The 26,322-nt window shown below is 44.0% G+C and overlaps 1 protein-coding gene across 5 annotated transcripts in view; it reads right to left on the bottom strand.

The window, feature by feature from the left end:
* Positions 1-26,322, bottom strand: part of LOC137358613 (LIM domain and actin-binding protein 1-like) — a 147,634-nt gene that overhangs the window by 24,477 nt on the left and 96,835 nt on the right. For 3 of the 5 annotated variants that reach the window (XM_068024682.1, XM_068024679.1, XM_068024680.1), the window contains exons 4-5: positions 15,853-16,317; positions 4,165-4,306 (exon numbers count right to left, since the gene is read on the bottom strand). In XM_068024682.1, the coding sequence (XP_067880783.1) occupies positions 4,165-4,306; positions 15,853-16,317 (607 nt within the window). The remainder of the gene's footprint in view (positions 1-4,164; positions 4,307-15,852; positions 16,318-26,322) is intronic. The other 2 variants (XM_068024681.1, XM_068024683.1) reach the window with 2 other exon arrangements.

The following is a 26,322-nucleotide window of genomic DNA, read 5'->3' on the forward strand; positions in this document are numbered from 1 at the left end:
ACTCGCGAGCCTAATGGTCTTTGCACATCCTTTCTATGCATAACGTAGAGACCCACCATACCCCAAGCAGAAAATACAGTATACTAGATTAGAGGAAGGGCACCAAATTGCTGTCTCTGAATGTGTGTATGGGGTGTTCCAGGACAATGGTGTGTGAAGAGCTGGATGAACAGGCGTTGCATGCACTTTGGAAAAAGTGCCAAGGGAAGGGCAGCTAGAAGTTTGGTGATGGTTGAATGAACATAGGTATCCCAGAAGGAACAGTCCTTCCAGAAAGTGGCAAGATGACAGCAGGGATAGTTGATGGCAGGATCAGTGTATGGGGAGAAATGGTGAATGATGAGTTGGCAAGTGCAGAGTCTTGCGCAGTTTTCAAAAATATGTTTGCTCACCAGTCAGGATGAGACACTCTGGATTTCTACCTGGTCCATCCGCCCTCTGTTCAGTCCTATTTAGGGTCTTACTTATCTTCCAGATCTGATAAACGGCTTCCCACTGAAAATATTCACCAGACTTTACTCTTTCAGATGCTGACAGGATCTGCTGTGTATTTCTAGCATTATACCATACTCCATCCCACCCCCCCAAACTCAGGAGACTGTGCCTCAGTGGTAGAGAAGGGCAACAAGGATGAAATCATTGTAGCATATAAAAAAAGCAACAGACAGTGCCTTGGGTTTTTATTCACTGGCGACACCCAAGGACTTGATCTGAGCCTGGTATTTAATTAAAGACAACATAAGTACTTGAATTGATGGGAATAGGTAGAACCAGTGGCCACCCACTTCATTTGAGAAAGCGAAGAGGTAGGTTGGATGTCAGAAAGTTTCACTTTTCCCAGGACTTGATTGAAAGGACGCCTGTTCCACATTCAGAGAGCTGGGGAGAGGCATGATGCACCTAATAGCCTCCTTCTATACGGTCCTTCAAGCATCTGACGATGCTGCTTTAACATCTCACACTGAAGAGTGTCTGCAGAGTCTCATCGACAGGTTTGCGGCTGCCTGTAATGAATTTGGCCTAACCATCAGCCTCAAGAAAACAAGCATCATGGGGCAGGATGTCAGAAATGCTCCATCCATCAATATTGGCGACCACGCTCTGGAAGTGGTTCAAGAGTTCACCTACCTAGGCTCAACTATCACCAGTAACCTGTCTCTAGATGCAGAAATCAACAAGCGCATGGGAAAGGCTTCCACTGCTATGTCCAGACTGGCCAAGAGAGTGTGGGAAAATGGCGCACTGACACGGAACACAAAAGTCCGAGTGTATCAAGCCTGTGTCCTCAGTACCTTGCTCTATGGCAGCGAGGCCTGGACAACGTATGTCAGCCAAGAGCGACGTCTCAATTCATTCCATCTTCGCTGCCTCCGGAGAATACTTGGCATCAGGTGGCAGGACCGTATCTCCAACACAGAAGTCTTCGAGGCGGCCAACATCCCCAGCTTGTACACACTACTGAGTCAGCGGCGCTTGAGATGGCTTGGCCATGTGAGCCGCATGGAAGATGGCAGGATCCCCAAAGACACATTGTACAGCGAGCTCGCCACTGGTATCAGACCCACCGGCCGTCCATATCTCCGCTATAAAGACGTCTGCAAACGCGACATGAAATCGTGTGACATTGATCACAAGTAGTGGGAGTCAGTTGCCAGCGTTCGCCAGAGCTGGCGGGCAGCCATAAAGACGGGGCTAAAATGTGGCGAGTCGAAGAGACTTAGCAGCTGGCAGGAAAAAAGACAGAGGCGCCATGGGAGAACCAACTGTGTAACAGCCCCGACAAACAAATTTCTCTGCAGCACCTGTGGAAGAGCCTGTCACTCCAGAATTGGCCTTTATAGCCACTCCAGGCGCTGCTTCACAAACCACTGACCACCTCCAGGCGCGTATCCATTGTCTCTCGAGATAAGGAGGCCCAAAAGAAAAAGAAAGAAAAGAAGAATACGGTCCTTCAAGGCAGCAGACAGACTTCTATAAAAATAAGTGGTCAGAATATATGGAAGGTAAGAATAGTTGTGTTTGGGACCTCTTGGGGCTCTTTCAACTGCCATCAGGGTCCAGAGGGATAGATGAAGAGGAGGGATGATTGGTACATGGGATGAAATAAGCCAAAAGATGAGGGAAGAGCACACATGGGCCCCAATACCTATTTTTCCTCCTGAACCCAAACAAGCACAACCCTACATATCAATTTGCGTGGCTCAAAGTGTCCGGTGCTACTTTAAAGCTACAAAGAAATGGTTCAGCGATAAATACACAGATATAATGCAGCTGCAAGGCAAGTGTCAGACTTCAAAGAGCAAAAGGCAACTCAACTGGGAAATCCTCAGACTGCAATAGAGCAGTATTTAAAATTTACAAGGCATTCAAATTTACAACATTTGAAGTGGCAGGATGGTTGTGGGGGGTGGCGGGAATGGCCAGATACGGAGAGATTCACAAGCAATGAAACATTCAGGAAAGTCAGTATATGCAGGAAGTTTGTGAAACATTTAGAACGCAGCAATTTTTCAAAGCACAGTAGTTGTAAAAGTTAGCAAACACTAATAAAAACAGACAGCTCTTTCCTTGTGAGTTGCTGTTAATAATCAAGGGAAACTACCATAAAAAGATGGAGACGTACCACTTTCACACTGTTTTTCAGAGGGCTGAAGAGGAAGGAGGAGATAGAATATTTGGCATGTATGATTCATACCTTGAAAGGATACTGAGCCAGTGATGTACGCCAGGAAATACTGAAGGAAGATTAGTGAAGCTGCCTCAGTTACACTTGGCAAAGTTTTCAGCAGCACTGCTTTGAAACCAGTCCTGAAGGTGGGGATCTTTTACACAAAAAAGGAGTAACCCACCTAAACTGTAGGTGGCAATACTGCACAGATTGGATAAGAATTTACCAAATCAACCATAACACTATTACAGGTACATTTATTTATTTCAAGGCATAGAAACCATAAAAAGCTTATTTCTCCAAGATCATTCACGAGCAAAAACAAGATTATTCCAGACCTCTCACTCCACTGACACAGACAATGTCTATGAGTCTATGACTCTAGTCCCAGATTTCCCCCAAAACACTGCAATAGCCAGTGATGCAATCAATAAATCAGAGATCTATCAGATGCAGTTGTGATCAGCAAGGAATGTGAAATTTGAGAAACTTGACAACCCTGGACTATGCAGTTATCCAATAAATAACCAGTCACCAGCACATTCTGCTGCAAGGCATCAGCAGTTACTCTATAAAGAACTGGCAAACAATTGCCTATTCCCGAGAAAAATGGCATCCCTTTGTCAAACGGTTTCACTTAACGATGTGACTGAATACTATGTTCAGCTGTGATCTAAGCAATGGGGAAGTCCGTTCTAAAGCATACACGCCACTAAAATGTTAATGGCATTATTAGTAGGAATATTTATTATAACTCAAAAAAGGGAAAGAGAGAGAGAGGCTGATGTTTAGGGGGCTATCAGGTTTAATTCCCAAAATGTCTATTTGCATATAGCAAATCTCATTTGGCAATAAGGCTAGTTTTAGAAAACATAACACAAGAATCACTAACATTACATTGTCAGTTGACTGTCTTTGGAGCGGTCAATGTAAACAAGGTGGCACTCAAGACAGCAAGCATTGCTAAAGGAGTTGGTTTCAGTCCAACAGCAGTATAAAACTTGAAACAGCTAGTCACGTGGCCAAGAGACTAAAGTGCTTCAGGCTGCTGTGGAAACAATTCTGCAATGTCATCAGGGTACTTTCTGCATTAGGAAGGCACCCGGTATTAGAGCCGCTTTAAGCCGTTCTCTGCACTATATATGCAACATTAAAAACAACAGCAGTTTTCAGAAAGTAAACACATCAAAATTCTATGAAGTACACATATGCTAAATAACTTACACTATCCAAGGCTAATGACTCAAAACATCAGTGCTCATTTTACTGAATGGAAGCAGTGACAACACAATTTATAAAGCAGACTCTTACTACTGCTAATACCTCCCCCAGAATGTCAAAAGATACCCCTCCAAACTTGATAACATCTTCTACAAACACTAGAATAATTTAGTGAACATGGCAAAGGCAAGAACTATAATCCCTCTACTTTCCCTTCCCTACCATCCTAGCCCTGGCATCACCTCCACACAGTTTAAAAAAAAACAAATCCTTACCAAAACCATCCGATTTTAAACCACTTGTGCTTCCCTCCCTTGCTTTGTTCTCCACGTCTTCGATCAAACAGCTGCCTTCCGTAGTCTTGTCTAACCACTTCTTGGAAACATCAGACTTGAGGTGCTGATCTCTGGTAGCCTGCTTGAGAACACAAAAACACCCAGCATGTTCAACCCTGAGCATTTATCTGGGAGGAAGCACTTCAGGATGACACTCTCGTTCATTCTTCATATCTCATTAAAACGAAGCACAACACATGATTTGGCTATCAATTACAGCTGAAAGCAATCAACTTGCTCATCACATTATCTTTTGTTGAAGAAAGCACATCACTTATTTAATCAAATCTTCTTTGTCTGCCCATTGTGATTAACATATTGCCCGGCTGAAAGACACCACCAGACTTAATTAGCACCTAAATCCCTACATGGACAAAAAGAAACTCAGACAATGAACTGAGTGCTTTGAGGCCTGTCTGCCCAGGTTCAGAACCATATGATTGCATCACAAGCCTTAATAAACCTACACTCTGCTAATGAGAGCACTGTACTGCCATCTGGATTAGCAGAGTTCAAAACCCTTGCAGTGCTTATGGACAAGACTGATCCATCTGCAGTGATCACAGGGCCCGTTTTATCCTATTTCCAGATGGTGAAAAAAATGACTGGTACCTATGCTCATTTGCAACTCAATATGCCACTGGTAATTGAATTACCTATATTTTGCCAGAAGCAATCATTTCAAAATTTTTTGCTGGTGTATATATTTCAGCAACAAACTAAAGAATTTGAAAGATCAGTGTGCTACCTAGCTCTATGGTACATTTAACATCTGCCATCTCTAGCAGTTTCAGTACAGACAGCAGAAAGATTTGCTTCAGCTGCTCCAATTCCAAAAACACTCTGCATATCAAAAGGGCTCATCTGTGTGTGTAGCGTTTTCTCATTTGTTTTACATAATAAAAAAAATTCCTCCCACCCCCATTGATTTCCTCCCAGCCTCTCTTGAAGCATAAGCTACTGTTGTGCCAGTTCCAATGACAGGCAAGTAGAATCAGAATGGCACAGGAAGCCATTTGGGCCATGCCGTGCCTGCCCCAGCTCTTTGGTACAGCTATCCAATTAATCCCACCTAGCAACATACCATTCTACACACAAGCCTGGACAGCAAGTTTGGGTGGGCTACAACAGCAGTAGGCATCACAGCCAAGCCCAATTCTGTCGCGCACATGTGCACTTTCCAGCAACGGACACAGAATGAAGGCAGAATTGGGAGTTGATTCTCTTCCCCTGGTTGCTGGCTGTAGCAGTCTGTAGGCTTGGAGGATCCCCCAGTCACAGCCAGTTCTTTTCTTGATATTTTCTTTGGGGGCGGGGGAGGGGTGAACGAGAGGGAGAGAGGGGGAGGGGGTGGGGGGAGGGAGGGAGAGAGAGGGGGTGGGGGGAGGGAGAGGGGAACAGCCACCTTCTTCGCTGCTGTACACTCAGTTACTGCTTGTCTGCTGTCTGAGTCACAAAACTTCTAGTTTCTTCAGAGATGAGCAGGCAGTCACATGGTTCTATCAATCCCCCTTGTGTTAATGAGGTCCAAAAGTCTAAAACGCAAAACTCCTCTTAGGTGGGGTTTATCCCAGTTTAGCCCCCGGAGGGATGTCTCCACTTATGAATGCCTCAGGAAAACCCTATATTTTAGTTTAGTTTAGAGATACAGCACTGAAACAGGCCCTTCGGCCCTCCGAGTCTGTGCCGACCATCAACCACCCATTTATACTAATCCTACACTAATCCCATATTCCTACCACATCCCCACCTGTCCCTATATTTCCCTACCACCTACCTATACTAGGGACAATTTATAATGGCCAATTTACCTACCAACCTGCAAGTCTTTTGGCTTGTGGGAGGAAACCGGAGCACCCGGAGAAAACCCACGCAGACACAGGGAGAACTTGCAAACTCCACACAGGCAGTACCCAGAACTGAACCCGGGTCGCTGGAGCTGTGAGGCTGCGGTGCTAACCACTGCGCCGCCCCTATATGCTAAATGGGAAATATTTGAATGACTCACTAACGAGGATCATCTGGCTAATCTACTCAGTTAGCCAAAGCATTATTCTGGCTGAGCTTCTTGTTAGACATTGTGTCGCCAGTTCAATCTCCTGGTGCTTCAGATGTAAATGGCAGTGGCCATCTTGGCTGCTAATATTTTTTAAAAGTTACTGTAGGGTTTTTTTTTTCCATTAAAAGTCGAATGCAAGTTTCCAACCGATGAAATTAATATTTCCCATTTCGCATATAGGGTTTTCCTGAGAAATAGTAACTTTCAAAAGGAAATTGGATAAATACTTGAAGGGGAAACATTTGGAGAGTTATGAGGAAATAGCAAAGGAGGGGGATTAATTGGATAGATCTAACAAAGAGCTGTACAGGCTGGATTTTGTGGAGGAGGGAGTTGACAGCAAACTGTCAGCATTCACCATCATTACCTCTCTGAAACAGACTGCAACTTCAGGATGTTAGGCATGCGTGGAAATCCCGAAGTTGCAGTCGATCACTCAGTGCTCCGCTCTGGACCCTTGCCCTTCTTTCACCACTGACCACAAACTCTGGGCCTATCATTTAAATACTTCAGTACTTCAAATACTTTATTCTCCATCTTTGAACATAAGATAGTGAGTTTAGGTAAGTTACATAACAGTGAAATCCTCGCAGTTAGAATGATCTTGTTCTCACCAGATAGCCACACATGCACAATTTCCAAATCAGGGTCACTGAAGAGGAAACCCTGTAGTTCTTTTCTCTCCCCTCTAGTCTGGGAGAAGGTGGCATCAATTGTAGAGCCCTTAGTGATGCTCCAACAGGTAAAACCAGAGGGATAAAGGGATTGAACATAAGAAATAGGAGGAGTAGACCATATGGCCCATCGAGCCTGCTCTGCCATTCAAAACAATCATGGCTGATCCTAGGATTCAACTACACTTTCCCACCCACTTGTCATATCCCTCGATTCCGAGACACCAAAAATCTATCTATTCCAGCCTTAAATGTATTCCACGATGAAGCATCTACAACCCTCTGGGATAGAGAATCCCAAAGACTGACAACCCTTCGAGTGGAGTAATTTCTCCTCATCTCAGTCCTAAATGATCGGCGACTTATCCTGAGACTGTGCCTCCGTGTTTTAGATTCCCCGACCAGCGGAAATAATCTCTCAGTGACTACCCTACCCAGCCCCTTTGGAATCTTAAATGTTTCAATGAGATCACCTCTCATTCTTCTAAACTCCAGAGAATATAGGCCCAATTTACTCAGCCCTTCATCATAGGATAACCCCCTCATCCCAGGGACCAATCTAGTGAACCTTCGCTGTACTGCCTCCAGTGCAAGTATATCCTTTCTTAAATGTGGAGACCAAAACGCCACAGTATTCCAAATGTGGTCTCACCAAAACCCTGTACAATTGCAGCAATACTTCCTTATTCCTGTACTCCAATCCCCAAGCAATAAAGACCAACATGCCATTTGCCTTCCTAATTGCTTGCTGTACCTGCATGTTAACATTCGGCATTCCTTGTACAAGCACACCCAAGTCTTTGACACTTACAAGTTTCACACCTTTTAAAAAAAATTCTGCTTTTCTATTCTTATGACCAAAGTGAACAACTTCACATTTCCCTACATTAGACGCCATCTGCCATCTTGTTGCCCACTCACTTAACCTGTCTATACCTCTTTGCAGCATCTCTGTGCCCTCCCCACATTTTACCTTTCCACCTACCTTACATACATTACTCTGTCTCTTCATCCAAGTTATTAATAAAGAGTGTAAATAGCTGAGGCCCCAGCACTGATCCTTGCGGCACCCCACTATTCACCGCCTGCCAACTTGAAAATGCTCCGTTTATGCCCACTCGTTGCTTCCTGTCTGTTAACCAATCCCCTATCCACGCCAATATATCACCCCGAACACCATGAGCCCTTATCTTACCTATTAACTTTGTGTGTGGAACCTTATCGAATGCCTTTTGGAAATCCAGGTATATTACATCTACTGGTTCCTCTTTATCTACCTCACTAATTACATCCTCAAAAAGCTCTAATAAATTTGCCAAGTAGGATTTCCTGTTAGTAAAACCACGTTGACTTGTTCAAATCATACTGTGCTTTTCCAAGTGCATTAAGACTTCCTTAATAATAGATTCCAGCATTTTCCCAATGACTGGTCTTAGGCTAACTGGCCTGTAGTCCTGGTTTTCTCTCTTCCCTCCTTTCTTGAAAAGGAGTGTAACATTTGCCAACTTCCAGTCTGATGGGACTGTTCCAGAATCTAAGGAATTTTGGAAAATCATAGCCAGGGCATCCACTATATCTGCAGCTATCTCTATTAGAACCCGAGGGTGCAGGCCATCTGGTCCTGGAGATCTGTCAGATTTTAGTCCCTTAAGTTTCTCCCATACTTTTTTTTTGCTGTTATGAATTTCCTCAATTTCCTCACTCTTTTTAGCCCCTAGGTTACTGCCCATTTCTGGTATGGAACTTGTGTCTTCTACTGTGAAGACAGACACAAAATATTTGTTCAATGCCTCTGCTATTTCCTCATTCCCCATGATAATTTCTCCTGTCTCTGCTTCTAAGGCACCAACCTTTTCTTTAGCTCCTCTCTTCCTTTTGATATACCTAGAAAAGCTCTTCCAATCTGTTTTTATATTACTGGCTAGTTCACTCATTCTATTTCTTCCTTTTTTAATCAATGTTTTGGTGTCCCTTTGCTGGTTTCTAAAACACTCCCAATCCTCAGACTTGCTACTCTTTTTTGCAAGATTGTAAGCCTCTTCTTTTAATCTACTACTATCCTTAACTTCCTGAGTGAGCCACGGATGGGTCTTTCTTGCTGTGTTTTAGTTTTACAAAGGAATGTATTTTTGTTGAACATTTTGAATTGTTTCTTTAAAGGTTTCCCACTGTTCATTTACCACCATACCTTTTTGAAGTTGGGACCTTTTGGTCTCCCAAAATACTTCCTTCTGTCATCAGTTTCATTAGAAGTTTAATCAATGGCATAGGTTAAAAGGTTATGGATTAATCAAAAGCCAAGAATAACACTCACGTTGAGTTATATTTTAAGATCGTGCTCGATGCTCTTAAACACAGACATCTTGATGTTCAAATTGTCATTTTAAAAAACATGTTTGACATTTGTTAGCTGGATTACATTAATCTTAAAAATCAACAGAATCAGAGTTGAAATTAGAGTTGCCACCTTTTGCCAAGTCCAAAAAAGTCAGACATTGGTAGAATCCCAGACTCTAGCCTCTTAATAGCACAGTTCAAACAGACTGCCAGTCACAACATCAAACAGAACAAAGTCCATAAACTTTGAGGTTGCAGCAACCAGTCACAGTCTCTGTTACTACAGGATGTTGGGAGATACACCAGGATAGAACTGGGAACAGGGACATGATTCTTACAAGCAGGATGAATTTAAACGACCTAGTTTAAAATTTTCTAAACATCCAGATAGGTGGTTTCCTAATCACATACAAGCTGCTAGGCATACATCTGCTTTAAAAAAAAGTTTTATAAAAACCTTGTCCATGAAGTGAGATGAATTTTGAAAGCCATCTTTGATTCACATGCAGTTTATACTTAAGGGCCTCCTAGGCTACAGTTACTGTTTGGATTTAGGGAAAACAAGGTCAATTCACCAGCTCCATCTTTTTCGTTACCAACATTGTCCTCCTTATCCAGTTACTCAGTAAGTTTGTGTGTGCACACTTCAAATACAAGAGTCTCTTAAATTAGTCATTGTTGTATATGGAACTGTCAATGTCATCTGGCAATCCAGCACTGAAGAAGAATTTAACAGCTATACAATGCCATAAAAAAAGGTACAGTTGGTGTTAAATATTTGTGTTAATTATTTTATCAGCACTCTACACTCATCTACCAGGTGGGATGTTGCTAATGTCCTGAATAAAATGTGAAATGGTACTTATGCTGCATTTAAATTACAAAACACCACAATGGGAATGGTGGTGAAATGGAATTTCAGAAATATTGCTGGGCAAACTTCACAGCACTGATGGTAAATACACATTCTATTTAAAACTAAACGCTGTAGTGGTAGACTTCGCTAAATCAGATTGTCCATTAATTTGCCCTCCTGTTCACAGTGGTCTTCTTCCTCCCTCCACCCTCCAGTTTACAATTTTCCCCAGTTTCAGTTATCTGATGCTGTAAAATTATAACATTAAAATTAATTAAAAGGCCACAATTAATATTAATAAACTACAATATTACGACCAGGTGAGAAAGCGGTCTCGGGTTCCCTTTCAGCCTTCACCTGGTCTTCCTGTTTCAGGGTTCGATTTTAAACACACCGTGTTTTTAGCTCCTCCTTGGTGTATCCTTTTCCACCACTTTCCAATTATATGGCAAAGAAACCAGCACAACAGGTTTCCTCAGGTTTAAAGAAAAGTGAAATTTTATTAAACTTAAACTCCAATTAACGCCTATGGATACATGATGCGCCCACGCTAGCATGCGCACACGATACACACATGCAGATAGAGACACAAAGAAAAAAGAAATAAAGTGGAAAAGTTTGAGGCAACATCTGAGGAGGTTTTTTGTTACAGTTCTTTGAGCTCACTGTAGTGTCCTTTATTGTAGGTAGATCTTACTTTTCGTTGGGGCCGAGTATTCTTCTTAAACCTTGGCATGGATTTGGAGTTCCGTGAGAAAGAGATGGGAGCAGGCAGACAGGAGAGGCTGTGGCGAGCCAGCCAGGAGAGATCTTCTCAGTCCAGGAGCATTCTGCTTTTTTCCCCCCAAACTGTTTGTATGAATTCAAAAAACTCAGGTTGCCCAGCAGGTTAGTCATGCGACTAGCTGGTTTGACAGTGTCCATTTGTGCATTCAGCCATCTTAGCAGTCAACCTGGAATGCGAGTTCCCCCACCTTCAATGTCTGATCAAAAGTCCATTGTACATTGAGTGTGTCAGGGAATGGCTGCTTTGTCCTTCCAAACACTGTCTGTTAATATGTAAATGTATTTCCAGCCAAGATCTGGCAATTTTTTAAAAGCAAGTCCTTTCTTCACTTCTACAACAGTTTGAAATTTAATGTCCATGTGGTGAAATTACTATGCCTCATGCTTGGCAGGTGGGGCCTGCATGACCAGAAGAATTCTAGCATAGAGCTATGTTCAATCCCCTGCAGCAGTAGGGGCATTGAGCAAGAACTCAGAGCCAGAATCAGAATTATTAGCTAGTGGCCAAGGACATCACAACCAAGTCCAATTCTGTCCTCACTTGACGTCTATGCGTGCTTTCTTGCAGGAATAGAAACTGCATAGCAATCAGAATGGAGAACTCTGGTCAATTTAATCCCTCTCCTTGCTATTTTAGTGCCCCGTGGAGATCAATTAATACAGCGAAAACTAAGAACTGAACCTGGGACCTGTGGTCTGTAAGGTTGCATATCGCACATAGTATATATACCAATCACATTAATGGGGGAAGTGCTTTGACTGAAAATAATCAAAAACAATTTGTAGTGTCAGAGACTGGGATGGTTGGCTCTCAGTGCAGACTCTTAAAATCCCATTTCAGACACCAAGTTTTTTTTTAAAAAAGTTACCTAAAAGAATGCGACTCTTTGCATGGGCATTTCTTGTAGGGGAAATTTAAAAAAAAAATTATTTCAAGGTGCAAATACAGGGATGAAGGTTTGCCAGCTAAACAGAAAGTCTTATAAGGACATGAAAGTTGGGGATATGAACCGTTGGTAGCAGACACCAAATCAGGGTATCGAATTTCCCCAGGGCATTGAGCTGACCATCACATCAGCTGGGTCCCACTTGAAAATATACTGAATATCAAGTGTGCAAGAACACAGCATTGTTGACAAGTGAAGTAACAAATATCAAAAGACTGAAGAGGCACTGACCCAGTTTTAATGTGAAGTTTGTAAAGAAGTTTTCTCTTGCCCTACCCACAAGGAAAAAAAAGTTATAAAAAGATGAGCAAGTAGAAAGGAATAACTGTGTAAAGCCAAATCATGTGCTTGAGATGATTGGACAGTAAGAGCCCTGTGTTTCACTGTATGACTGCATATATCATGTGCATCATTTGACTTTTATTTTTAAAAAAATAACTTTCTCCCTTCAACGTCCTTACCATCTTCCATGTGGTTTACCAGACAAATCAGTTGAAGATGTAGACTCTTTCACAGCTACTGTTAGAGCTTAGTTTTTATTTCTGGTCTCTAAGAAAATATTGTTTCCATAGATCAGGGGGCTTGCACATGATCTGCCTACAGGTTGGCCTGCGAACCAACTTGGAAAAGCAGTCCAAGAATCTCAAGGTGAGGGGAGGATGAGTGATCAAGCAATAAATATTTTTCATTTAACAGCATTTCTTCTTGTTGAAATGTCTGTGCTTCATGCCATTTCCCCCATACCCCACTGGCGTGGCTTATAGAAAGAACTAGCATTTATGTAGCACCTTCCATGATCTCAGGACATCCTGAAGTGTTTGCACCCAATTAAGTACTTTTTGGAGTGTAGTCACTGTTCTAAGATAGGAAATGCACACAGCAAGCTCCCAGAAACTTGCCTTATGTAGGCAAATGTCCAGCCTCTGCTTAGCAGCTCACTTGATGGCACTACAGAGACCAGGAACTTGCATTGTGGACCATCAGACACAAACAGTGCCCAACATGACATGCACAAGCATATCAACTGTTTCACTGATGGAAGTTTCAGTTATCAGGGAGAAACCAGCTACTGATGGCAACACTTTCTCTTCATACCCAATGATGGGGCTCTCTGCCGCCGGGAACCATTCCATTCAGGGCACTGCTCAGACCCCTCAACTCTGAGCATCAGCAAAGGATAGTGTATAAACCGGGTGCTCCAGTTTCCTCCCACAAGCCAAAAGACTTGCAGGTTGGTAGGTAAATTGGCCATTATAAATTGCCCCTAGTATAGGTAGGTGGTAGGGAAATATAGGGACAGGTGGGGATGTGGTAGGAATATGGGATTAGTGTAGGATTAGTATAAATGGGTGGTTGATGGTCGGCACAGACTCGGTGGGCTGAAGGGCCTGTTTCAGTGCTGTATCTCTAAACTAAACTAAATAAGCTTTAGCATCCTACACCCAACGTCAGGTTGTTCCAACACTCACTTCTTAAAAGCAGGATTCCTTCCAACAGTGACCAAACTACTAATTGAGTCAACTGTATCACACAAAGGAATACATCCATGTAATAACTGTTGCTGACACAAAGGCCAACATTCATTTAATTTTTAAAATCTTGTTTTAACTTACAAGATCTATAATTAGGATAATAGGTTTAATAAAAAGCAACATTAAAACAATTTTTTTTAAAAAGCTCTTTGAAAGTTATTTTGTGACAAACAATATCCCCTATAGCACCCAAAGGTCAAGTTGTTACATTAACATTAACAGGTTTTTTGGTATCAGTAACTTGTAAATTTCTATACACTAGTGCTTGAATAATCAGCTATAAAAAAGGGATCCCTGACAGATAATGGGCCCTCTGGAACAACGGTCAGTCGTCAGTTGCTCAGGGAGTACAAATGCCTTCGTACATGCAGCCCTCATTTTCCTTTCAGAGATTTGAATTAGTTTAGAGCAAGGATTTCCTACACTTAATGGGAGTCTACGTTGAAGAATGGGTAAGGGAGCAGAAAGCAGCTGATCAGTGCGCCTCTCTTGCTGATTCCTGCGTTATTGTCCTTTCCCTTGTGCAATCTGCCAAATTGCTGTCATTGCCCTTCAATCCCCATTACATATGGCTCTCAGATCAGTCAACGAGAGCAACTCAACAGATTTGGAGAGAGAAATAACACTGCAAAATACAAAGGGTTCCTCCACGCCCAGAACAGTTCATCAGTGCACTCCTATTTGTTCCCTATGCTGTAGTCTGCTGCTCTCCTGATTCTTGTAAAAATTCAGAGATATGTGAGAATGGAGATGAGAGTGCTGATAACTGAATTTCTACTGAATTGCAAAAGCTGTGCATACAGCAGCAAGTGGGAATCATGCCGAAACCCATCCTCTAGTTGTCACTTCAGAAGTAAATAGAATCCACTTGGAGTCAATCTCCCAATATGAAGATTCAGATGCAGTGAGCAAAAACTAAGATTCACATGCTCAAACTCTTACTCACCTTCCTGTTCCTCCCACAGACCAACTTTGTCATCATAAAGATATGGCTAGCAAAGATATGTGTAGACAACTTTCCAAATACCCAGATCCAATTAGAACAGCCCATGAAGGTTCAGGCAATGCTGCTCTATTTGTGCCCTATATTTCTCTCATTGGTTTGTTTCATGGGTTGGGTTCGCACTCTCAACTTACTGGTAGGTAAATCTCGGATTAGGACATCAAAATCAGCAACTGGAGATGAAAATTAATGGTAACCTAGATTTAAATTTCATAAATTACAACAATGACTCCACTTTCAAAAGTATTTCATTGGCTGTAAAGCAATTTGGGGTGGCCTGAAAGACGTTATATAAATGTAAGTTTTCATTTTCTTCCACATAGCCCACAAAATTCTGTTATGTGCATTTAAGACAACAAAAAGCTCAGACAATCTGGAATCAAGCTACAAAGACCAGGAAGCTTCAATTCTCAGTTGGTCTCGAGTTAACTGATCTCAGCTGGTTTATGCTTGTGGCAGGGATGCTACAATTGTCCTCAGCTTCCCGAACTATATAGGAAAAAAAAAAATCAACTATCTAGGACATGATCGAGGGAGAGGCGCAGGCAGGCAACCCATGTTCATGGACTATAATCCAGCGATGTACAAACAACTTTGGAAGAGGCTGGTCAGAAGACAGAAAAGAGGAAACAGAAGGATAAGGGGTGGGGTTGTGTGGAAGAAAATAGTTCTTGTCTGAGAGTCAGTAACCCAGAAAACATTTTTCATTCCTTCTCTCAAATTGTAGCAACTCATCCTGGTATTTCCATTCCACAGGCAACAGCAGCCTTATCAGGCATACATTACACAAGAGGACATGTGAGCGTAAACAGCAATTATGTGCAGGCTATTTAACTGTTGAGAAAAACCATCAAACTGAGCCCAATCCCATCCTCAAGCTTCATCTACACATCACCACTCCAGCCAGCATCACCAGATAGCCACCAAGATAGAGGATTCTGGATTATCTTCATTCCCCCAGCCCATAAACACCATCAACTGTAGATTAAAATTAGCTAATTCAGCACAGAGGATTGATCCTGGGACTTAGGCCATCTATATTTCAAGTACTTTTTTGGGGTGATAAAAGATCGATTCCCCTCTTTCCAATTTTTAAATTAACAAATTAACTATAGCTATAAATCAACTATGGGACTTCCAGGCAGTATGTTGTGTTTTTAAGAAAATGAAGCAGCCCAGGCTGGTTGTACAAGACTCCTCTTTCTTTTGTTCAAGAAATAAAGAAAAATGCATCAAATGACAGAGCTGAGCACGGGTTTTCTTATTACTTGGTCAAATATTTACTTCAAAATTGAAGCAAAGTCTCCATGTAGCTATTTTACCTGAAGGCACAAGTACTGAGCTCAGAGAAACACTTTTAGAATGTTTAAAATCAATTGAGCTTGAAGGATACTCGACCTTAAATCAAACAAATGACTTGTGGCAAACACTTACCATAACTGGGATTTCATGCTGTCTGTGCTTGATCTGAACATTTGCTTCCCCCTTCTCAAACATCATCTTCAAACTGTTCAGTGGGACATTAAACTTCTCAATTTTAGGGGAGATGGTCAAATCTTGTGCTGTTCCATTCTCCACTTCATTCCCCTCTTTCGAAAGCATTCTCTCCATCTTTAACTCAGCCTGGCCTTCGCTCTCTGTACCAGGATAAGGAAATCTGCTCAAGACCACTGGGCTCCTGGGAGACTTGACTCTTGTGGTGGTCTCACTAAGAGGCACAAAGCTAGCCTCTGCTTTTGGGCTGACAGCAGTGACTTGAGCCCGGGAATCCGCACGATTAATTCTGACAGGCAACTTTTGAGGCACTGGTTGTGCTGCGGAATTTCCTGGAACTTCCCACCTCTTTTTCAAGACGCTCAGTGTCCCCTTCCTTAGGGTTAGGGGAAGATTTTCAGTGTTCTGCAAGAAGACAGAATTTTAAACCAGTTACACAGAGAAGGAATGCCCATAGCATGGATTGTAAGTTTTGTTGCTGCCTTGCAAACAGGAAATCGTATACACACACACACACATACATACATACATACGTGTCACCAGTGCTTCAAGTTACTTAGGCAGCTGCAACCATTTAGTGCTACAACTTGTACAGGCATTTCACCCCTCAGGGTATAACAGAAAGTCAGGAAACTGAAGCAGGAAATGATAAAACAGCAGGGTTGCCTTATAAGGAAAAAGGAAGAACAATGAAGGGAATTGTTAAGGATTTCACTTACAAAATTAGTACATAAAACAAGGTTTTACTCAGTGCAATCGAAGGGAAAGAAATTGTATGCAAAAGTGACTTGCTAGCACTGGGACGACTTGGTTTCAAATTTCCCCCGAATGGTGGTCTCAATTTTGGAAGAGCAGTGCTATACTATTCTCATCACTTTATATTCTCACTTAAAATTGTTCTCTGGATACCAAGCAACAAGTGCAGCCAATGTATCCAGCAGCAGTTCACAAGACAGACAGAAGCACAAAACAAAATTGTCTGTGTTGCTGCTGGACAAGTTGTCAGTTTTAAATTTGCCATTATAGTCAGCAGTGGGTTAACAACCTGAGCAGAAGGCTTTGCTCGTCAATCAGTCTTTTAGCAGACATTTGTTTTTCAGTTCCCCCCAAATGGTAGAGGTGTTTTCGTACATAAAAAAAACTTTTCCAAGGACATGTGCAACACTGGCAAGGAACCACTTATTGCTCATCCCTCGCTGCTCTGAGAAAATAGAGGTGGGCTGCCTTTTTATATGAAGAGTCAACCACACAGCATTGGACTGGAGCCAGGTGGAGATCAGACTGGGTCTGGTTTTTTTCTTATTTCATGAGATGTGGGCTTCGCAGGCTAGGCCGAGCCGCCTTCTTGAACTGCTGCAGTTCCAGGATTTTGACCCAGTGACAGTGAATAAACGGCGATATAGTTCCAAGTCAGGATGGTGTGTCACTTGGAGGGGAACCTGCAGGTGGTGGTGTTCCCATGCATCTGCTGCCCTTGTTCTTCTAGGTGGTAGAGGTCACAAGTTGAGAAGGTGCTTTTGAAGGAGCCTTGGTGAGTTGCTGCAGTGCATCTTGTAGATGGTACACACTGCTGCCACTGTGTGTCAATGGTGGAGGGAGTGAACATTGAAGGTGGTGGATGGGGTACCAATCAAGCGGGTTGCTTTGTCTTGGATGGTGTCGAGCTTTTTGAGTGTTGTTGGAGCTGTACTCATCCAAACAAGTAGAGAGAATCCCATCACACTCCTGACTTGTAATAAAAACAAGAAGTGCTGGAAATGCTCAGTAGGTCTGGCAGCATCTGTGGAGAGAGAAGCAGAGTTAACGTTTCAGGTCAGTGACCCTTCTTCAGAACTGGCAAATATTAGAAATGTGAAAGGTTATAAGCAAGTAAAGCGGGGGTGGGGCAAGAGATAGCAAAGCAGAAGGTGTAGATAGGACAAGGTCACAGAGCAGCTGACCAGAAGGTCATGGAGCAGAGGGGAAAAGTTTAGGGGGGATATGCGTGGAAAGTTCTTTATGCAGAGGGTGGTGGGTGCCTGGAACGCGTTGCCAGCAGAGGTGGTAGACGCGGGCACGATAGCGTCTTTTAAGATGTATCTAGACAGATACATGAAAGGGCAGGAAGCAAAGAGATACAGACCCTTAGAAAACAGGCGACATGTTTAGATAGAGAATCTGGATCGGCGCAGGCTTGGAGGGCCGAAGGGCCTGTTCCTGTGCTGTAATTTTCTTTGTTCTTTGTTCAAACAATATGTTAATAGTGTGTTGAAAGACAAAGCATTAGTACAGATAGGGTGTTAACGGACTGAAAATTGAACAGCCGCAAGTACAAACATGAAAAAAAAAAATGGGTAAGCAAACTGAACAAACTAAGATGAAATAAAAATAAAATAAACAAAAAAAAAGAAAAAAGAACTAAAAATAAAAGTAAAATGGGGGGGCCCCATCATGCTATGAAATTATTGAACTCGTTGTTCAGTCTGGTAAGGCTGTAACATATCTAATCGGTAAATGAGATGCTGTTCCTTGAGCTTGCGTTGATGTTCACTGGAACACTGCAGCAATCCCAGGACAGAGATGTGAGCATGAGAGCACGGGTGGGGGGAGTGTTGAAATGGCAAGCAACGGAAGCTCGGGGTCATGCTTTCAGACTGAGCAGAGGTGTTCCGCAAAGGATCACCCAGTCTGCGTTTGGTCTCTCCAATGTAGAGGGGACCACACTGTGAGCAGCGAATACAGTATACTACATTGAAAGAAGTACAAGTAAATCGCTGCTTCACCTGAAAGGAGTGTTTGGGGCCTGGGATAGTGAGGAGAGAGGAGGTAAATGGGCAGGTATTACACCTCCTGCGATTGCAGGGGAAGGTGCCATGGGAAGGGGACGAGGTGGTGGGGGTAATGGAGGAGTGGACCAGGGTGTCACGAAGGGAACGATCCCTTTGGAATGCTGACAGGGGAAGGGAGGGGAAGATGTGTTTGGTGGTGGCATCATGCTGAGGTGGCGGAAATGGCGGAGGATGATCCTTTGGATATGGAGGCTGATGGGGTGGAAAGTAAGGACAAGAGGAACCCTGTCGCTGTTCTGGGAGGGAGGGAAAGGGGTGAGGGTAGAGGTGCGGGAAATGGGCCGGACATGGTTGAGTGCCCTGTCAACCACAGTGGGGGGGGGGAATCCTCGGTTGAGGAAAAAGGAAGACACATCAGAAGCGCTGTCATGGAAGGTAGCATCATCAGAGCAGATGCGTCAGAGATGGAGAAACTGGGAGAATGGTATGGAGTCCTTACTCCTGACTTGTGCCTTGTTGACAGTGGGCCTTGTAGATGGTGGGCAGGCTTTGGGGAATCAGGAGATGAGTACTTACTGCAGAATTCCCAGCCTCACACCTGCCCTTATAGCCACAGTACTTTGTGGCTGGTCCAGTTCAGTTTCTGGTCAATGGTAACCCCCCAGGATGTTGATAGTGGGAGATTCAGCAATGATAATGTCTTTAAATGTCAAAGGGTGATGGTTGGATTCTCTCTTGTCTGAGATGGTTATTACCAGGAACTTGTGTCGCACGAATGTTACTTGCTACTTATCAACCCAAGCCTGAAAGTTGTCCATGTCTTGCTGCATATGGACATGGACTGCGTCAGTATCTGAGGAATCACGAATGGTGCTGAACATTGTGCAATCATCAGCGAACATCCTCACTTCTGGCCTTATGATGGAGGGAAGATCATCGATGAAGCAGCTGAAGGTGGTTGGGCCTAGGACACTGAGGAACTCCTACAGTGATGTCCTGCGACAGATGATTGACCTCCAACAACCACAACCATCTTCCTTTGCGCTAGGTATGACTCTAACCAGTGGAGAGTTTTCCCTAATTCCATTGAGTTCAGTTTTGCTAAGGATCCTTGATGCCACACTCGGTAAAATGCCGCCTTGATGTCAAGGGCAGTCACTCTCACCTCACCTCTGGAATTCAGCTCTTCTATCCATGTTTGGACCAAGGCTGTAATGAGGTCAGGAGCTGATTGGCCCTGGTGGAACCCAAACTGAGCAGGTTATTGCTGAGTAAGTGCCGCGTGATAGCACTGTTGACGACACGTTCCATCACTTTGCTGATGATTGAGAGTAGACGGATAGGGCGGTAATTGGCCGTGTTGGATTTGTCCTGCTTTTTGTGTACATACCTGAGCAATTTTCCACACTGTTGGGTAGATGCCAGTGTTGTAGCAGAACTGGAACAGCTTGGCTAGGTGTGCAGGCAATTCTGGAGCACAAGTCTTCAGTACTATTGTCAGAATATTGTCAGAGCCCATAGTCTTTGCAGTATCCAGTGCCTTCAGCCATTTCCTGATATCATGTGAAGTGAATCAGATTGTCTGAAGTCAGGCATGTGTGATGCTGGGGACCTCAGGAGGAGGCCGAGATAGATCATCTACTCAGCACTTCTGGCTGAAGATGGTTGCAAATGTTTCTGCCTTATCTTTCGCACCGATGTGATGGGCTCCCCCATCATTGAGGATGGGGATATTTGTGGAGCCACCTCCTCCAGTTAGTTGTTTAATTGTCCACCACCATTCACGGCTGGATGTGGCAGGACTTCAGAGCTTGGATCTGATCCATTGGTTCGGGGATCACTTAGCTCTGTCTACTGCATGCTGTTTTCGCTGTTTGGCATGCAAGTAGTCCTGTGTTGTAGCTTCACCAGGCTGACACCTCATTTTGAGGTATGCCTGGTGCTGCTCCTGGCATGCCCTCCTGCACTCTTCATTGAACCAGGGTTGGTCTCCTGGCTTGATGGTAATGGTAGAGTGGGGGATATGCCAGGCCATGAGGTTACAGATTGTGGTTGAATACAATTCTGCTGCTGCTGATGGCCCATAGCGCCTCATGGATGCCCAGTTTTGCATTGCTAGATCTGTTCTGAATCTATCCCAATTAGCATGGTGGTAGTGCCACACAACACGATGGACGGTATCCTCAATGTGAAGGCGGGACCTCGTCTCCACAAGGACTGTGCGGTGATCACTCCTACCAATACAGTCATGGACAGATGCGTCTGCGACAGGCAGATTGGTGTGGACGAGGTCAAATAGGTTTTTCCCTCGCCACTTGTCACAGACCCAGTCTAGCAGCTATGCCCTGCAAGACTTGTTCAGTCGTCGTGCTACCAAGCCACTCTTGGTGATGGACATTGAAGTCCACCACCCAGAGTGCATTCTGCATCCTTGCCACCCTCAGTGCTTCTTCCAAGTGGTGTTCAACATGGAGGAGTACTGATTCATCAGCTGAGGGAGAGCAGTAGGTGGTAATCAGCAGGAGGTTTCCTTGCTCATGTTTGACCTGATGCCACGAGACTTCACAGGGGTCCGGAGTTGATGTTGAGGGCTCCCAGGGCAACTCCCTCCCGACTGTATACCACTGTGCCGCCACCTCTGGTGGGTCTGTCCTGTCGGTGGGACAGGACATACGCAGGAATGGTGATGGTGGTGTCTGGGACATTGTCTGTAAGGTATGATTCCGTGAGTGTGAATCAAGGAGAATGGAAGAAACATACTTTGATTGCCATCACCCTATCTGGTCTTTAAAAATGAAAACTGTATGCAAAATGATCTCTGCAGAAAGGGTGGTGGAAGCAGACTCAACGGTAACTTTCAAAAGGGAATTTAATAAACACAAAGGGAAAATCTGCATTACAATGGGGAAACAGCAGGGGAGTGGGACTAATTGGATAGCTCTTAAGAAACTGCACAGGCATGATAAGCTGAATTGCCTCCTTCTGTGCTTATATCATTCCATAAAAAGGTACAGCTGCGTGAATTTGAAATTGAGCATCCCCAGTGGCTGAGTGAGTAATGGTACAAACTGGTAGAGAGCTAGACCATAGAAACCCAAAATCTGCAGGTTCAGCCCCCAACTGAGCAACAAGAGCCAACATCAACCAAAGCAGCCATTGGCCTTGGTACCCCTGGGCGAGAGAGGGGAAAATCAGATGGGATTCTAATGCTTGAGCAGCTATTTAGTAATTCCTGCTGCAAAACAAGTCTGGTTAAAATGGAATCAAGCTCCACCAGTGATGCCTTCCACGGTAAAATAGGTTGGCAATAATCTAGATTAGATTAGATTAGAGATACAGCACTGAAACAGGCCCTTCGGCCCACCGAGTCTGTGCCGAACATCAACCACCCATTTATACTAATCCTACACTAATCCCATATTCCTACCAAACATCCCCACCTGTCCCTATATTTCCCTACCACCTACCTATACTAGTGACAATTTATAATGGCCAATTTACCTATCAACCTGCAAGTCTTTTGGCTTGTGGGAGGAAACCGGAGCACCCGGAGAAAACCCACGCAGACACAGGGAGAACTTGCAAACTCCACACAGGCAGTACCAGGAATCGAACCCGGGTCCCTGGAGCTGTGGAGCTAACCACTGCGCCACTGTGCCGCCACTAGTCTTTCAAAGAATGGCCACTTCTAATAGAATACCAGGGGGGCAGCCAATTTTTTTTTTTTATTCATGGAGCATGTTCGACCTAGCCTGACCAGAGCCCAAATGCCTGACCTGGAATTGCGACCCGACCCCGACACGTCGTCAGATCCAGGTCAGGTAGCCGGCCTTTAGCTCCCATGCATTTGCTGCTCTTGTCCTTCTAGATGGTAGAGGTTGCGGGTTTGGAAGGTGCTGTCCAAGCAGCTTTGGTGCGTTGCTGCACTGCATCCTGTAGATGGTACATACTGCTGCCACTGTGCGTCGGTGGTGGAGGGAGTGAATGTTTGTGGATGGGGTGCCAATCAAGTGGGCTGCTTTGTCCTGGATGGTGTCGAGCTTCTTCAGTGTTGTTGGAGCTGCACCCATCCAGGCAAGTGGAGAGCATTCCATCACACTCCTGACTTGTGGCCTTGTAGATGGTGGACAGGCTTTGGGAAGTCAGGTGGTGAGTTACTCGCTGTAGGATTCCTAGCCTCTGACCTGCTCTTGTAGCTACAGTATTTATATGGCTACTCCAGTTCAGTTTCTGGTCAATGGTAACCCCCCAGGATGTTGATAATGGGGGAATTCAGCGATCGTAATGCCATTGAATGTCAAGGGTAGATGGTTAGATTCTCTTGCTGGAGATGGTCACTGCCTGACACTTGTGTGGTGCGAATGTTACTTGCCACTTATCAGCCCAAGCCTGGATATTGTCCAGGTCTTGCTGCATTTCTACACGGACTGCTTCAGTATTTGAGGAGTTGTGAATGGTGCTGAACACTGTGCAATCATCAGCAAACATCCCCACTTCTGACCTTATGATTGAAGGAAGGTCATTGATGAAGCAGCTGAAGATGGTTGGGCCTAGGACACTACTCTGAGGAACTCCTGCAGTGATGTCCTGGAGCTGAGATAATTGACCTCCAACACCACAACCATCTTCCTTTGCATTAGGTATGACTCCAACCAGCAGAGAGTTTTCCCCCAATTCCCATTGACTTCAGTTTTGCTAGGGCTCCTTGATGCCACACTAGGTCAAATGCTGCCTTGCTTTCAAGGGCAGTAACTCTCACCTCACCTCCAAAGTTCAGCTCTTTTGTCCATGTTTGAACCAAGGCTGTAATGAGCATCACTGAGCAGGTTATTGCTAAGCAAGTGCCACTTGATGGCACTGTTGATGACACCTTCCATCACTTTACTGATGATTGAGAGTAGACTGATGGGGCGGTAATTGGACGGGTTGGATTTGCCCTGCTTTTTGCATACAGGACATACCTGGACAATTTTCCACATTGCCAGGTCGATGCCAGTGTTGTAGCTGTACTGGAACAGCTTGGCTAGGGGGGGTGGCAAGTTCTGGAGCACAGGTCTTCAGTACTATTGCTGGAATATTGTCAGGGCCCATAGCCTTTGCAGTATCCAGTGCCTTCAGTAGTTTCTTGATATCATGCGGAGTGAATCGAATTGGCTGAAGTCTGGCATCTGTGATGCTGGGGACCTCGGGAGGAGGCCGAGATGGATCAACAACTCGGCACTTCTGGCTGAAGATTGTTACAAATGCTTCAGCCTTATCTTTCGCACTGATGTGCTGGGCTCCCCCATCATTGAGGATGGGGATATTTGTGGAGCCACCTCCTCCAGTTAGTTGTTTAATTGTCCACCATTCACATAGAACCATACCCTAGCAAGAGCTAGAGAAGGGTATGGAGAAAATTGAGGGGCAGGAGGAAAGAGGTAGGGGAGGAGAACATTGTGGCATCAAGGCTATTTGACAATTATTCTTGCTTTCTACAGTGTTCAAAATATGGCGTTCACTTTTGATGTTCTCTAGGGAAGGGGGAGTGGGGTCAGTTAGCTCAGCTGGCTAGACTTGCTCGCGTGTGATGCAGATAGATGCCAACAGCATTGGTTCAATCCCCATACCGGCTGTGGTAGTTCATGGAGGCCTGCCTCCTCACCTTACCCCACACTTGAGTGGTGACCCTCAAGCTATACATCAACAACTCTCTCTAATGGGGAGAGATGCCTATGGCCCTTTGGGACTATGGCTAAAGCAAAAGCACTGTAAAATAACTGAGCGAAGCTCCACAACAGATTTTTAACAGTTAGGTCAACAAGCTATAACAACTCGTGAAAAATGGCTTTTATAGCATATAATCTACTTCAACTGTATATACTGTGCCAAGGTTTGCAGCCGAACTTTCTCCCATTCCTACGGGATACACAGCTCTTTAAGTGCTCTATCGTACGGGTTAAATCAATAGCTGAAAGACGCCAGGTCAATCCCAGTCTGTCAACATTGGCATCAGCAGTACCCCCTCCCCCCACACCAAAGAATTACAGGAAGACCTCTAGTAACATTCATGTGGACGTTAGGCAAGGACAATTTAATAACCTGCCAACACATCCCTGCAAAAATGCATCCACTTGGATCAAACCAAGTTCTTTTGCACAACTAATTTTTTTTATGCTGTACTGTGTGCTAAAGAATTCTAAATACAGAATACCCTGGCCAGGCTTCAGAATGTGCTCTTGCCTCACAGCTTACCCACTGAATCTTGGTAACATGCTCATCCTCACTGCAAAAGACTAGCATAACATATAGGGGGTAGATGGTGATGTAGTGGCAATGTCACTGGAGGCCCAAGCTAACGCCCTGGGAACAAGGGTTTAAATCCCACTGTGACAGCTGCTGGCATTTAAATTCATTTAATAAATAAAAAAATCTGGAATTGAAAGCTAGTCTCAGTAATGGTGTCATGAAACTATCAATCGATTGTTGTAAAAACCCATCTGGTTCACTAATTAGGTTCCTTTTAGGGAAGGAAATTTGCCATCCTTACCCTGTCTGGCCTACATGTGACTCCAGACCTACGGCAATGTGGTTGACTCTTAGCTGCCCTCTGAAATGGCCTAGCAAGCCACTCAGTTGTCAAGGGCAATTAGGGATGGGCAATAAATGCTGGCCTTGCCAGTGACACTGACATGAAAGAATTTTTTAAAATGTGCTTATGCCTCCTACTCCAATGTTGCACGTTGTTTCTCAATCGCTACAGCGAGCCACTTGCTAGAATCCTTTGTCTGGCTGAGGATTTTATGCAGTCACATCTTTTCCAAAAGCTTTCCTTTAGATTCGCCCAATGTAATGTAAAGGATTTCATAGCCTATCTAGGCTATACCAGCAAACAGAGTCTTAGTAACATTACATGAGAGTCAGCTATAGCTGAAAAATATCTCCAACAACAAATTCAAACTGGCACAATTCCAGAGATGTAAAGAACATCTTGTAGATGTGAAGTTTGGTCGCGACAGCTATGCTTTATGCTTGGTGACTCATTTCCTGTCATCACATTTTTTACATAACGGACATACAGTAAGCACAGTGTTAACACAGCAGGCTTCAACCAGCAAAGCCTGTTGATTGAGCAGAGTTGGTCAAGTGGAACAGTTAAGGCCACTGACACAATAAATCAATGACATCATTGCTATGCTGGGGCATGTACGTATGTGTGGTAGGGGTGGGCTGATGGATTGCAGACACACACTAATTCTCTATAAGATACAGAAACATGTCTTTCATCCCCTTCTGAAGGCAAGAGTCATGCAGGGTACAATTCCACTACCAACCTCAGTACAGATCAGTCTAATGGGTACCCTTTATGCACAAGTCTAGACGGCAGGTCTAAGGAAAGTGGGGTGGGGTGTGGAGAAAAGAGGAGGAGAAAACATCACAAGCAATCATAACACTTTCCCCAACAACCCCATACACTTTCCAGCATAATTGATTCAGCCAGAATTAAAATGTACCTTGGGAGTTTCAGACTGGAAAATAGCCAAATGTTGATTCAGCACCAAAACCATACCTGGCAATTACAGATTAATAACAGTAGGCCATTCAGCCCCCTGAACCTGTTCCCACATTTAATTAGATTATGGCTGGTTTGTATCTTAATTCC

Source organism: Heterodontus francisci, chromosome X (assembly GCF_036365525.1).
Source record: "Heterodontus francisci isolate sHetFra1 chromosome X, sHetFra1.hap1, whole genome shotgun sequence".
Lineage (NCBI taxonomy): Eukaryota > Metazoa > Chordata > Chondrichthyes > Heterodontiformes > Heterodontidae > Heterodontus > Heterodontus francisci.